This window comes from Limanda limanda, chromosome 11 (assembly GCF_963576545.1).
Source record: "Limanda limanda chromosome 11, fLimLim1.1, whole genome shotgun sequence".
Lineage (NCBI taxonomy): Eukaryota > Metazoa > Chordata > Actinopteri > Pleuronectiformes > Pleuronectidae > Limanda > Limanda limanda.
The window spans coordinates 18,546,981-18,561,825 of NC_083646.1; the positions used below are offsets into that span (position 1 = coordinate 18,546,981).

At 43.6% G+C, this 14,845-nt stretch overlaps 1 protein-coding gene across 1 annotated transcript in view; it reads left to right on the forward strand.

Annotated features, from left to right (window-relative positions):
• Positions 1-2,460: 2,460 nt before the first annotated feature.
• The window catches only part of LOC133014572 (A disintegrin and metalloproteinase with thrombospondin motifs 16), a 61,115-nt gene continuing 48,730 nt past the window's right edge, over positions 2,461-14,845 (forward strand). Inside the window, exons 1-3 of the mRNA XM_061081836.1 lie at positions 2,461-2,583; positions 4,863-4,953; positions 7,596-7,954. Of these exons, the coding sequence (XP_060937819.1) occupies positions 2,461-2,583; positions 4,863-4,953; positions 7,596-7,954 (573 nt within the window). The remainder of the gene's footprint in view (positions 2,584-4,862; positions 4,954-7,595; positions 7,955-14,845) is intronic.

Below are 14,845 nucleotides of genomic sequence, written 5' to 3' on the forward strand. Positions count from 1 at the left end.
CTACTCTGTTGTTTAATATTGTCCATATGCACTTTTATTTAACTTTTAACAAGATGGTGAAGGTTTCCCATGTGAGATGATGCATTCTTAAGTTTACATTAGCAGTAAGTTAAAGTAATATAAATATTAGTCTTGTAAAATATAAAGTCAGGTCTAGAACTTGACGACGGGGGAATATTTCCAGCAGTGTCCAAACGCCAGGACTCTGCACCATCTGCAGATATTTAGAAGAAACAGTTGTTTCACTCTGAGCTGATACATCCAAGGTGTACGGGTTAGACAAGACAATAGCAGTAAAGGCGTCACTGTTCTTCGACAGCAGGACAGAGTTTCTGCAAAAGGCCCGGCCGAACCTTCAATCATCCAGCTACCTGGCAACCTCCGTCCCCCCACTGCTCCACTCCCACCTTCATCTTCCTCTCCCACCTCCCCTCACTCTTGCTCCCTGTCAGCTCCCATCAGCCTCCCCTCTGTGATGCTCAGAGAGGAATTTTACAGCCGCTGTCAGCTTACTATTCACGCACACACACACTCACACACACACACACTGAGCACACGCATACATTCATGCACAGGCTCATATTCGAACCCGTGCGCACACTTACATAAATCACACAAGAGAGCTTGCACACAAACTCACATGTGCCTACCACAAGTGTGCCCTCTCGTGCACACTCGCACATGTGTTGCCTTGATGACAGTTTCAGACGGCTAATTAAATGAAACCATGGAGTGAAAACTACCTGGAAAGAATAAAGCAGAGAGAAACTTCAAGATCTGCATTGTGAGATTTCATGCTGAGAGATAAATTAGAGGATCAATATCATTCTCCACAGTCTGGACAGCAAAGGTAACACAATCTGCCTTCTAGCACCTCTAAATCTCACTAATTAACACATCGGATCTTGTTTGTTTAGCTTGCACAAAAACTGAATTTTGAAAAGTGATGATTCATCATTTAAAACCATTTGGCTTCGACCAGTTGCCGAGAAACCAGCAGAAACTTAAGATGTTTTTCAGATAATCGCTGTTTTTATACTTGGATTAAATAAAGAGGAAGCTAGAATTACCATCGCTAATGCCCAATAGTCCGCTTATGTCAATCACGCTGCACCAAAGTGTACACAATCATAGATATCAGTCTCCTAATCTCCCTTATGTATATCATATGCAGATGGCTGTTAATAGAGATTAGCCAAAATGTTGTTTGTACGTAAAACACCTGCAAAAACTATCATGGGTTGGTTTTTGCGTGGATAAGCATTCGATCTTGTGGACTCGAGTGTAAACAGCTTAGAGTGAACAGAAGATCGAGTCTTGGCTTTTATATCTGCCGTCTACAATGGAAGCACCAAAATATTGGCCTTTACCCCAAAAGTGAATTCATCGTCAGACAATAGCCAATGGGCTCAGAGAATGTCAACCCTCTCAATATGCCTGATTTTTTTTTTTTTCTTGCAATTTCAAAGAAAGAGATCAAAGATAGTCATGGATCTACCCCTTAGTTCAGATCCATGCCAAAATTCACTGGATTCTTTCTTGGCTCATGTCAGATCATTCCATTTCCATGGCAATCAGTTCAGTAGTTTTTACGTTCCACTGCTGACAAACAAACAAACAACAGACAAGGGTAAAATCACAACCTCCTCACGGAGGTAATCACTTCTGACTCTGTGCTGATCTAAGCTGGTGACAGCTTCATACTTTAGGGTAGAGACATGTCAGTGGTATCAATCTTCTCATCAAACTCTGGATAAGAGTCTTCTGTGTGAATGGGTATGTGTGTGTGTGTGTGTGTGTGTGTGTGTGTGTGTGTGTGTGTGTGTGTGTGTGTGTGTGTGTATGTGAGTACTTGTGAGGTCATTTTGGCCACTCCTTACTTTTTCAAAGGGCTGTTCAGTCAAGACTTGTCGTTTTAAGGGTTAGAATTAGGTTGGATTAAGGGTTAGGGTCAGGAAGTTAGTTGTGATGATTATGGTTAGAATCAGGAGCTAAGGAATTGTGCCAATGAGTGTCCTCACTAGGACAGAGGAACGTGTGCGTGCCTGTTTGTGTTTGTGTGTCCATCTCTTCATGTATTGAGCAGCAATATAGTATGAATGTGTCTAAAATAAAGTGATGCACTGTGTGTGTGTGTGTGTGTGTGTGTGTGTGTGTGTGTGTGTGTGTGTGTGTGTGTGTGTGTGTGTGTGTGTGTGTGTGTGTGTGTATGTGTGGAAATGCATATGTAGGAATGTGCCGCTCTTTTGGCTCTGTGCATCCCGAGATGATATTGAAGACAAGCGATCGGGCGGAGACTAGAGCTGGAAGAGAGACGTAGCAGGCAGACAAACATGCGGTCAGACAGGCAGGCAGACTGAGAGGCACGGCTGCAGCAGCTCACAGGGTCACAGGTCAAATCCCTCACGGCAGCTCGGCTCAGCTTGGACTCCGAGGGGGGGTTGGGGTGGGGTGCTCTCTATGCTCTCTATGCTCAACACCTTCAAACGATTCGGCAACCTCTCTATATGTCTGCAGTCCGCCGCTCTCGCTCCACATGCTCGACCCCCCACCCCCTGGACAGAAGCGAAGCAGCAGACCACGGTACATCACAACACTGACCGTTTCACAGCTCAAACATCTGGCAGACAATCAGCTGTGTGCGTTTGCAGAACAAATTCATAGAGAGAGAGAGAGAGAGAGAGAGAGAGAGAGAGAGAGAGAGAGAGAGAGAGAGAGAGAGAGAGAGAGAGAGACGGCTAATGAATAAATAGGTGACAAGCGTGTTTCCCATCCATTTGCACGGTGCAGGGCGGGTGTTGGATTGCAGCGTGTGAACACATGTGGGGGGTGGGATAGGGAGTTTGTCTAAAGGAGGAGGGGGGGGTGATTTAACTCCAGCAGCAGCTGACACTGTAAAGATTACCTGAGCCTCCAAACATGTGGTGGGAGCTCTCGTCTGTGGGAAGCTGCATCCAGGGGGAAAGTCGGTCATTTGGTTTTGATATCGCCGCATTGTCTCGTTTATTGCCCTCCTCTCACAGATAAATCTCTTGACGCGGGACACTGCTGCTGCTCTAACATGACACAGGCTGTTTGGCAGATGCATCGAACAGTTTGTGAGGAACAAACCCCTCGGAGTGTCACAGGGAGCCGAGATGTCCCCTCAAGCATCCACTGCTCAGGGTAATTTGTCAGGCCGTCTCTCATGGCTCTTTCTGAAATGCTGAAACACAACACCAGAGTTTATTTCACACATTCTGGACTGCATGACAATCTGCTCTGCTGGCTAATAAACAATTCAGTTATTTATAAAACGACAAATAGCTCCAAGGCCCCAGAAATGAAAGAAATTATTGCAACAATAGATTGCAGGCTGAAACTTATGGAACAGGTCTTACAAGTGGGTGGAACTTCATGGACCATCATATTTACAATCACCTCTGATTCCCTTTAGTCTCATCCAGATATTCTGACCAGGAGCCAAAAAAAAGAAGAAAAAAGATCACACTGTAAACCGTCACACATTTATTTCTCCTGCCACACAGCAGAAAACCTCATCTGGTTTTCTTTTGGGGAGGATGAAATGCTCCAGAATATGAAACAAGCGCTCCCAGTTCTTTTGGCTCCCACACTCGTGTATAAGCACTTCCATGAATGATTGTGGGGAGTTCGGAGATGTTGGCCGGTTGCCTATCAGTGCAGCTGCGGAATACACGGGGAGATGGGAGAATGACGAGCGGATTAAACAGGGGTCAGGGGGTAAATTTCAGACCGTAATCCATCATAAATTACTGATAACCTGCTGCAGGGTGTAATCTGCAGATCGAGTTTGGGTTACAGAGCCTAGACTACTGAAATTCACAAAAAGAAACACTCATTCACTCATCTCATTCCTGTGCACATGTTAAGAAATGCATCAAATGAGCTGAGGTGGAACCAACATAACAAATAGTTTGTTATTGCAGTGCAGGTTATAGGAGATGCAGTTTGTCACCTGAATGTGCTGAAGCCTGTCCCACAGGTCTCACAGGTGTCTAATTTGATTGGTTAGAGAGACACACACACACACACACATACTCTGACAGAGAGAGCGCAGGAGAGAGAGAGAGAGAGAGAGAGAGAGAGAGAGAGAGAGAGAGAGAGAGAGAGAGAGAGTCCCCAGCTGCCTTGTGTTCAGTCAGTGCTCCCGGTGGACTCGAACTCAGTTGCGACTTTCATAGAGAGAAAGAGAGAGAGAGAGAGAGAGTCTTCTATTTAAGACAATCACATGATTTCACTGGGAGTCAAAATGGTCCGCGGGGGTCACCGGGTAAAGCGAGAGAGGGAGCGCGTGTGAGACAAGGAGAGAGCGAGGGGGAGAGAGAGAGAGAGAGAGAAAGAGAGAGAGAGAGAGAGAGAGAGAGAGAGAGAGAGAGAGAGAGAGAGAGAGAGAGAGAGAGAGAGAGAGAGAGAGAGAGAGAGAGAGACCGACCTTAGTGGAATTAAGAAAGATGACTTGTCGGGAGAGAGGAGCTGAGTTCATGTCTGAAAGCCGTTGATGCTTCATTCATTAGAACTCCTGCAGAAGTGCTCCTCCTGCTTCTGCTCCTGCTGCTCCTGCTCCTGCTGGTGGTGGACTGGTTTATGTGGAAAGTGACCGTGTGGCACAGGGTCCAGTGTCTTTGGGGCTGTGGGTGATCCACAGACATGACTTCCTCTCGGATTTGCGCAGCGTGGAACAACTGGACTTTGCTCTTCTTCCATCTCTTTTTTTTTTCCGCCCTGGGCAGAGTAAGTTCGATTTAGTTCTTGCACATGCACGCAGAGCTCCTCAACTTCACATGACAAAGTGAGGCTCTATCCTCTCCTGACAATTTACACACGTCTTCCTTCTCTTGCAGAGCTTGACTTGGAGTAATGGTGCTGACGGTGCAGAATCCCAGAGGGAAGCATCGGCTCTACTCCGGTTTCTCAATTTACCTGGAAATACAGGTAGGAGATGTGTCAAGTGCTGCATGAAACGTACTGATTCTAAGCTTGTGGATGAGGTTGTTAGTGTGCAAGTGCAGGATGTTGGTAAACAAGGTTTCAGGACAACAGTAAAGTCATTCACGTCCCTCAGAGCGCCGGCAGCATCAAACTGCACTCACCTGCGCCGCTGTGTTTTGCCTCTCTTCACCGCTAGGGGGCGACCTGCACCCTGACACAGAGCCATAACTGTCTGCTGCACCAGAGGAGCTGCAGGCTTAGGAATTAAGTAGTTACATTTGTTTTAGATAGATGATTCCTCTTAGTTGAAGGCAATTCAATTTAATTTGTGGAGGCGGTTAAAAGAAAAAAACATTAAAATATAAAAAATGGCTCCCTTGTGTTTGTGCACTTAAATTGTAATAAGGCACTGGGAAGTAAAACTTTAAAAAAAAACAAAAGATGCATTGAGGTCTAATTTAGCTGCTTATTAACTTCAGTAATTAGTGTGAGCAGGAAGTGAGAATTTCATCTGTTTTCCGTTTTGTGGATCTAACCCCATGTGGTGTGCTGAGTCAGCAACTGCGTTGGCATTTTGAGATCTTTTGGTCTCTGTTGTTTGTTTGTTTTGGTTTTATGTTGGTCTTTTTTTAGTTACCGCGAAGAGCAGACACACACACACACATCTAAAAACTCCTTTCACTGCATGGGCACATGTGGAGATGATCTAAAACATGAGAGAGAGGGGAAACCCTCATTTCTCTTTCAGATCATCCCACAGTCAGTCGCTTTAACAACTTAACTGCTCGGCATCAGTGTGTTTAACATTCATGCGAGTGGCTGAGGAAAGAGTTCACATGTTTTGTAAAGACGAAGCCAAGGTGCCCAGTGGTTAGAGAGCCTATCAGGACTAATGGCATTCAGGAGTTACTAAACCAACAAACTAACCACTGCAGGATATTGTCACAGTCCAGCAGCCATGCCTGTGTGTGTGTGAGTGCATGCATGCTTGCACTCTGTTCCTGCAGACTCTTTTGTTTGTACACTGTCAGACGTGGGTCACTGCGGCTGGTTTTTGAGTTAGGTCGACACAAACACAGTTGAGTAGGTGTAAATGTGTGTGAGTGTGTGAGCGAGTGTTTGTGTAGGGGCGAGTTGGGCGATGGACAAAGCAGCAGGGATGGAGAGAGAAGAGCATTTTCTTGCTTTTGCCCTAAGTGCTCCGGTTCCTGCACAGAAAGGACTGGAGACGTGATGTGTGTTTGCTCTCTGCAGTCGCGTATACAGCTCAGTGGGTAGATCTGCAGGTCTGCTTCCTGCTCTGACCACACACGCACTCATCTCAATGCCAGGGCTTTAAATAAATGCATCCACTAATAATCATATGTCATATTGTGCGTCTGGCTTTAAGTCATAGTCTGTCCAAACTGCACCAAATAGCCAAGTTCAAACCTCAGGCATTCTCACAGCCAGTGATGACACACTGTCTGTTCACCCCCCTGCATGCTTCGCCTACTGACTGCCAAAACATGTCTGTCTCCGTGCTATATTTACTCATTATTTCAGACTCGCTAAAGCAGGGCATACTGTACAGTACCTCACTCTGGCTCTCGTTGACTGTAAGTCCAAGGTTCCTGTTATTTCTGTGCACTTTGAGCCGATAAAATGATAGCATATAATTTTTCCATATGGTCAGCACGAACACATTTGCAGAGGCCATCGTAACGCTTTCGCAAAAATCAATTAATGATGTAAATTCAGTTGTTTGCTTGCTGGTTACTCATAGACCAGAAGTATATCTGGAGCATATACGTGCAAGGTGTGGATAGCTCAGGGTATCAAGGACTTTTCTACCGCTAAGAACCCACCACAGAAGCAGTAAATTACAATGAAACAACAATTTCTGAGCATAATTATCAGTTTAAGCACATTTTGTTGCATTGAATACGTTTCACTTGCTAGTAAGAGGTTCTAAATCTCCGAAACCCTGCAGCAGCCTTAAAGACAATTACACGCTTCATCCCTGGCACAGCAGGCCTTCCTTTAGCAGGTCAGGTCTTACTCTCAGGTTGGACAGGAGCAACGACTACTGTCACGATTTCCTCTGGAAAACAAATTTTGCCGCGGCTCACAAAGTCAGCCACTCTTTTGATTTGATGTTTTGGAGAAAAGCAGGTTAGTTTCTGTGGCCACGGCACCAGTAGACACGGCACAACAGGCCAGGCCCGTGACCTGCCACCAGCCCTCTTTATGACTGCAGTTATCCAGCCTGAGCCGTAGTAAAAAAAAACGAGTAAACCGCTAAGGTCAAACATGATTCACTCTCCGCCGAACAGCCTGCGCTGGAAGTGTCTGGGTCCCTTCCTTTTCTTGCTCGCTGACCACAAGACAATGGCCTATATTTCTGCCAAGTTACATTCACAACATATTTCTTTGTAGTTGTATGACCATTGACTTCTCTCAGCAATATTGTCCACTGTTGGATTCCATGAAAACTTCTTTATATCAATGGATTGTCCTTAAATTGGATTCTTCTCATTGATCACTCTCATTTAGTCTCTCAATGTCTTGTCGTTGCATTTTATTTCACAAAACACCAAGAATAATTGTCCAGCTTTACATCTTTCTCCTCCCTCCTAATTGTCTTCCTCTCCCTGTCTCTCCAGAATATGAGATCATATCTCCGTACGAGGTCAGCCACCGAGGTGTTTACATCTCCCACGAAGTTGCCCATCACCAGCGCAGAAGGCGACGCAGATCCCTGACCCCAGATGTGGCCTCGTCAAACTCCGGCGGCGGCAATGAAACGGTCCACTTCCGGCTGAGCGGCTTGGGGCAGGACTTCCACATGGAGCTGAGGGAGGCCTCTGAGAGCCTGATTGCACCTGGGTTCACCATCCAGGTCCTGGGAAAGAACGGCACCAAGAGCCTGAGGGCCCACCACCGGGATGACCTCTGCTTTTACCAGGGGTTGCTGAGGTCGAGGGTCAACTCCTCTGTGGCACTGTCCACATGCATGGGGATGGTGAGTCTGAACGTGAACGGAGTCGAGTTGCAGGAGGGAGTGGATGAGCTGGAGCTGGAGTGGCGTGCGTGTTTTGCATCAGGACAATCAGTTTGAAAGACTGTTTGTGTTACATTGTTATTTCAGTGTAGTTTTGGCAGCATTAAGATTGATTTACCGAACGAATGCAGTGATTGCACTTACTGACAAAGGGGAAACTGTGAGGCTGGGCTCATCCTGGGATCCCATTAATATAAACACAGAATTACAGTGTTCTTGTCATTCAAAAAACAAGAGAGGGAGAAAGACAGAGGTCCATGACCCTTTTTTGGATTTCAAGTCAGAGTTTATAAAACACCGAATTAGAGCAGAGACTATGTGGAAGTACATGACTGAATAAATAAATGTTCTGTAATTTTGTGTTAGAAGATATTAAACTTCAGATTCCAATCAGACAGGGAGATAAAGGAACGAGTGAGAAGGGAAAGACGGATGAAAGGAGACCAACAGATTACAGTCAGCCAGGAAATCTAAATTGAAACAGATTTGTTCATTGTTAAAACACTGTTGTTTTTTTTCTACTTTGACACATACTCAGCCATCAAGCAGTTCTCTCAGTGTGCTATTGTGGGGCTGCACTCGGGGTCTGTGCATTATCTGACCTTAAAACTGGCTTGTACTTGACTTAAGTTAACTTAAAAGGCCAATGGCTAAGTTGGCAAGTTATGCACAGAAGTTCCCTCCTTCAGTCCCTGTCTGCCCTGCATCATTAGACCCTGCTCTTTCTATGTAGGTTGCACTTTTGCCTAAATCAGCTAATGAATAACTAATGGTTTGGAAAAGTCAAGTTTGCAAACACCACAGAATGTTTGCTCTGTAAGACAGGAAAGCCCTACATGACAAATATGTCAAAACAATGTGTTGGTGCTTTTCATGTCCTTATACAGTTCGCAGATTTCAAAACAAAATCCTCTTTCACCTTTCACCATAACACCTTTTGCATGAGTTTTACTATGTTCACAAATCAAGAGGAATAATCTTTGCTTAACGCAGCTGGCGTAAACAGCAAACAGTGAAATACAGATAACTTAATTGAACAGAATTGTTTTAAAGGACAGTGGAGGGGTGTGAACATGTGCATGGATGGCAACAGGATAGAAAGCTAACTTGGAAATATAAGTCATGCACACGATAAATAAGCTGATATCTCATTCAAAAGTCCCAGACGTATCAGTATCAAAATGATCCGTTATTAGCAGCAGTGCAGCTTGTTTTGGAATAGACTGAGTTGTTTGGGGTCATCTTAGTTTCCTCTCCATCTCTTTTCATTCATTACATTCCATTTGTCCTGGGTGAAAGCCATCTTTTCAATATGTAGGATAACATTGCTGAAATGTACAATTTCGTTTTATTTCACTTGGGTTTGTTTGTGTTCTGTGGAAGAAGTTTGGCCCAGTTTCCGTCCTTGCCTCGGTGGTCCTCCTGTTGCTGTGTGAACCTAAAGGAAGCATTACTGTAAGAAGGACATGAAGTCTAAGTGAGGCAGCTTCGGGTCTAAGAGCTCAAGTGTTGTACTCGCCCTCTGACCAGTCTGGACGAGAGAACAAAGGCCTTTATGAATACACACTAATGCTCTCAGTCTTGAACTCACCTATTATCAGAAAGTATTGCAGCAGCTTTATGTTTGACAGAGGGAACATAGAGGATTCAAACTTGTGGTGGCTTTGCATCTGAAGGACCTTGTTACAGCATAACTTCAATCCTTAACCTTAACCTTAAATCAGTCTTTGAAATTCATTGGGCCTTTTCACTGTTTTTACACAAACAAATGCTTTGAAAAACCAGAATGACCACATTTCCCTTTAGCTTGTTTTTTTTCATTTTATTTTGGTGTCTTTAATTACAATAAATTCCAGGCCTGACTGTGCTGGTTTGCTGTTTATATTTGTGTTGTTGAGGACCACTGCTGTGTCTGAGAACTGCCCTCTGAAACAACAGACGGAAAAATGGCACATCTCCAGGGATGCTTCTCCTCTGTGTGTGTGTGTGTGTGTGTGTGTGTGTGTGTGTGTGTGTGTGTGTGTGTGTGTGTGTGTGTGTGTGTGTGCATGTTTGTGCTTGTGTGTGTGTGTCTGCATTTTCAGACCAGATCCCAATAAAAGATCCAGCCGAAAGGTCCAGGGTTGTAGAGACTGTAAACGTGGTTCTCACGAATGAGGACAGCAAAAATGGACTGTGTCAGTGAATCAATGGGAATTTTACATTTTTCTGATGTGAATTGAGGAAGTGCAAAGTTATATCAGCAAAGAAAGGTATTTAGACTCCTGGGTAAACGTGAAGATGGTTTATCATAAGATCTTTTTTTTTTTTTAATGAAAGATGTGTCTTATCAAGATCTGAACAACCCATTTTTCATATTTCCCTTATGAGTTTTATTCAATTCCTATATGCATACAAAATAATCACATAAATTAAAAAAGTCATATTCACAGGTTCTGATGGCTCGACGCACTAAACCTTAAGAAAATGTGTACAAATAAATTTAACACATGCAAATGGTGGAAATATCAATTAAACAACACATTCACAGCTAATAGAAACACAACTGACTGTAAAAACTGATGATCATGGCTGTGACACTTTAGCCATTTCACACAATACACTTCATTAATTGACAGAAACATGTTGTGTTGTGAGTTATTTGACTATGTTGTAGGGATTTGGACAGGTTGAGTCTTTTGTTGAGTTGTAAGTATTTTTGTGTAGTGGTGATACGGTTGTGTTATGAGTATTTGGTCGTGTGGTGAGAATTTGGTAGTGCTGTGAGTATTTATTTGTATTGTGAGTGGTTGGTTGTGTTGTGACTGTGCAGTATATTGTGTTTTCTTAAGTGTTAAGCTCTCAGGGCCACTGGACATATTTTGGGATGTAGTGTGATATTTCAATTGATCTTGCAGTGCAGAGCCCACTGCACATTAGAGATGGGTTTCCTTTTATGTCTGTTGGGTATTTGTATGTTTCGAGGTTGTGTTTCTCACTGGGCATGTGTGTGGCACTGATCTCAAACACGTAGTGCAATTGAATAACATGAGATTGAACCCATTCAGGTATCCATAGATAAGTAGTAGTAGTAATATGGCCCTCTGTCTCATGGCAAAACTGTGTGTTATTAATAAAAATATGTGACATTTCTTTAAAAAAATTTTTTAAAGAAATAGTTTTTGATGTGTGTTGGTTAGAACGTTCATTTCTCCTCCTGATTACCCATACCTGGGGGGGGAATTGTTTAATGCGGCAAACCTTGTTCATTATTGTTCTCTGTGTTATTTGAGTACATTTCTGTGAAATTCAATTTCTGTTTTATCTTTTCTTTGGTCTTTATGGTCATCTCAATATTTAAATATTCATTTGTAATCACTACAGGATACATATTCTGACAGCCCTGGCTGTCCTGAAATAAAAAGATGGATATAACTTTATTGTGCATTACAGGGTTGGGGTTATACAAGTATTATTACACAAGGCGACCAGGAAGATCTGGCTTAACTGTTAACTATGAGGGTTAACTGTGTGCAATGTGCAAATGCATACATGCACTTCTGAGCTTCAGATGTTCTTTTTTTTGCCTATGAATGGTCAAAGTTCGCTGGACAACTTAAAACTTCACACAAGACCTTGCACTTTGGTCAGGTTACTATTTGGCACCCAGCAGGTAAATATTGACCATAGGGCCTCGGATCAATATCTGTATCAGTAAGAGCACCTGGCCTCCAACTGCACCAAGACACAACTCACTTTATTTACACTGTCATTGCTTGATAAATTTAGCCCGATAAGGCATCTGTGTTGTTAAGGATTCAGAATTATTAATCTGCATTTAGGGCGACCCACACAGTCTGCGTGCTGGTATCTCTTCAGGCTAAATGATGGACAGAGAGAGAATGATGAAGAAAGATCAGACTGTGATGTAGAGATAAAATCAATAAGGGTTGTTGATTCCTCTGTGGCATTTAGAAGTGGTGAAACCCCCCTTGTGAGGAGTGTTACGTTGTAAAGCCATGTGCATAAGTTGCCTTTTCAACTCCCCACTTCTGGCAGCCCATATAGTGGTTAGCCTGGCTTTGATGACAGTGGGGAGTTCAACCATAAAAATGAAAGAAACAGGCCAGTCCCACTGGCTGCACTATTCACCTGCCAAATGGTTTGAGACTGTGCACAGCGCACATACGCACATGTGTGTAGGGGGGGGGGGTATCATAAAACAGGTTCTCTTCTGTGTTGACTTTATGCTGCAGCTTAATCTGCTTTAGTCAGGCTTTTATGGGGGTGAGGGCGCAGAGGGGTGAGTGGAGTGACATGCAGGCTTTGTGTAACTCTGATACCATGAATCTTTTTTTTGCCTGTATGTGATACTTCATGTTGGATTTTTAGTCATGCTGGCAAGAGAATGGCCATGTTGGTCTAGCACACAATTTTGTACAAATATTCATAATCCTCAGAGGATACATCTGATGAGCGGATCTTTCATCATCTCATTTGGTCATTGTGTCAAAAATTTCAATTCCTCCACTACTTCAGAGTGAATAAATACTTGCAGACAGTCCCATCAGCCTCAGACATGAACTTTAGAAAATGTCCGCCCAATGAGGTCTGCACTTTCTTCAGTTTGTTTCTCACAAATTTTGAATTTTGAATGCCACAAGCAGGATTAAACAAATGTATTCCACTGCGCATACCGCACTATGGTTAACAGCTCATTGGCACAGGCGTCTGGCTTTATCAGCAGAAGTTTTTAATAGTTTTGCATCTATTGCTTGTTTGGACATTATCCAGAGTTCCTACTTGGGGGCTGGTTGGAAAAACTCTGGAGAAAAATGTCGGCAGCAACAGATTTAGACATTTAACTTCTCACATACAGCCCCTGCAGGACATTTCTAAGAGATTATCTGGAGTTCAGTGCATGTCTGAAAGCAGCTTCAAATGATTTATTTTGCGTTAAGTCCTAATCAGATAAAATAATACTTGTTGGATCTTGGAGAGTAATCTGGTCTGCTTCCACAAACTGGAAAGAGTCACATGCTTGCATTGATGAAATATAACTTTATATACCTGGTTTAGGCAAATGGTGGCCCAGCATCCAATGCAGTCACAACTGACTGTTCCACAATGGACTTTTTTTCTCCATTCAGTTTAAGGTCTTAGAAATGTGCCTCCATAAAAATAACCATCAGTCACTTTGTAAACTAAGAATCATTAATCTGGGGAATTTCGAGCTCTGTTCCTGGCTCTTTTTTACCTCGTAACACGCACCATTATCCCTGCTCTTCACATGCACCTCTATCTGTTTGTCTAATCTAATTTCACCCAGACTGCTAATGCACACCTTCCTTTTGTACCAAAGGGAAATGTTAAATCTCCTCCCACCACAAATCACTTGGAGGTCATGTGTTTTCCTCTTGTAAAAGGACGGGTGTGTTGCCCCCGGGGCTCGTTGTAGTAGGAGTAATAATAGAACGCAGCAGACTCGTCCCACCTCTGGGATTTCCAAGGATATATGAGCGATGGGCTCTTGATGTGACGGAGCTTTGAAAAGCAGGCAGTGTGGTCTTGGCAGGTTGTCGTAATCAATTCTCGGCTCGACGATCTTGAAGGATTGTAACTGGTTTTATTGTTTGCTAACATCACTCATGTTTGCCTGGGTTATACGAAGCAGATTAGGTATTGAGTCACGGACACGTGTCTCAGAATCTGGAACTAGGTCGGTTTGCAGTTTCCAAATTTGATAAACCTCCAGTTTGTGGAACGTGTTGTGGATGGCGGCCCAACAGATGACTTAGGTGGAGCCTGAAGTGAAATTGCTAATTGATGAAGAAATGGTGTCTGGTGCTGAAGTGTGGTGTCAGAGAGCTGTTCCCATTCTTTTCCAATAAGCACTGTCAACACTGAGCCAAATTTTGAACCCCTGCTGCCTTCAGCTGCTTGAAATTTAGCCGCCGTGGAACCAGTTTGCATGGACCAGAGACAAGAAAGAAAGAATGATTGTTGCACTTTGGTCTGTTGAGAGAAGGATTGTTTGAAGATTTCAAGCTATTTCATTTATTTAGGAAGAGATTTGTTTTCACTTTATGTTTTGTGGTTGTTTATAATACATAAAACCGAGGTCAATAAGTAAATCTCATTATTGTTTTACTGTTTTAGACTTTCTAAGCTAAACTATAAAGTATTAAGTATATGCTATGTGCTTTTGGGTCTCGCCAGGAAAAAGCAAGTTAAACAGAGCTGTGCAAGAAAGAACGAGTCAACCATATACTGCAAACAGTCAGGTGCACCTTGTAATGCACTGAATGCTCTCTCCCCCCCCCCCCTTAGTTCCGTTTTCCTACCACTTCTTCCGACAACCCCCCCCCCCCCTCCACCACCACCACCATTACCCCTCGTCCAATTCCTGTCCCTGCTTGTCTGGATGCGTCTGACTCCAGAGACTCCAGCTGTTTGCGCCCTCCCAAGTAGTGTTTCAGCATTTTATGACTGCTATTTGCACCTCGGCGAGCGCACTGTGTAATCTGATGACTTTGGCTATTTAGGAAAGGCACTCGTGTGACCTAATCTCTGAACATGGTGGCTCGAATGCATACACACACACTCGCTCATACACACATTTGAAGAAAGTAGCGATACATGTTGTTTTGTTCTGAGGCCGTGCAGAGTTTGCAGACTGGAGACATCTGTGGGATTAACTGTGAGGATTTGCTGGTCGTTAGGCTGAGGAGGAGGATGCATGTTGCTTTGTTTAAGGCAGAAACACGTTGACTTCATTGTAATACAGAGCACTACTTCTACATATGGTCACTGGCTCTGTCTACAAATAGACCCTTGTTGTACACTTCAACCAAACATGTTTCAAACGAATTG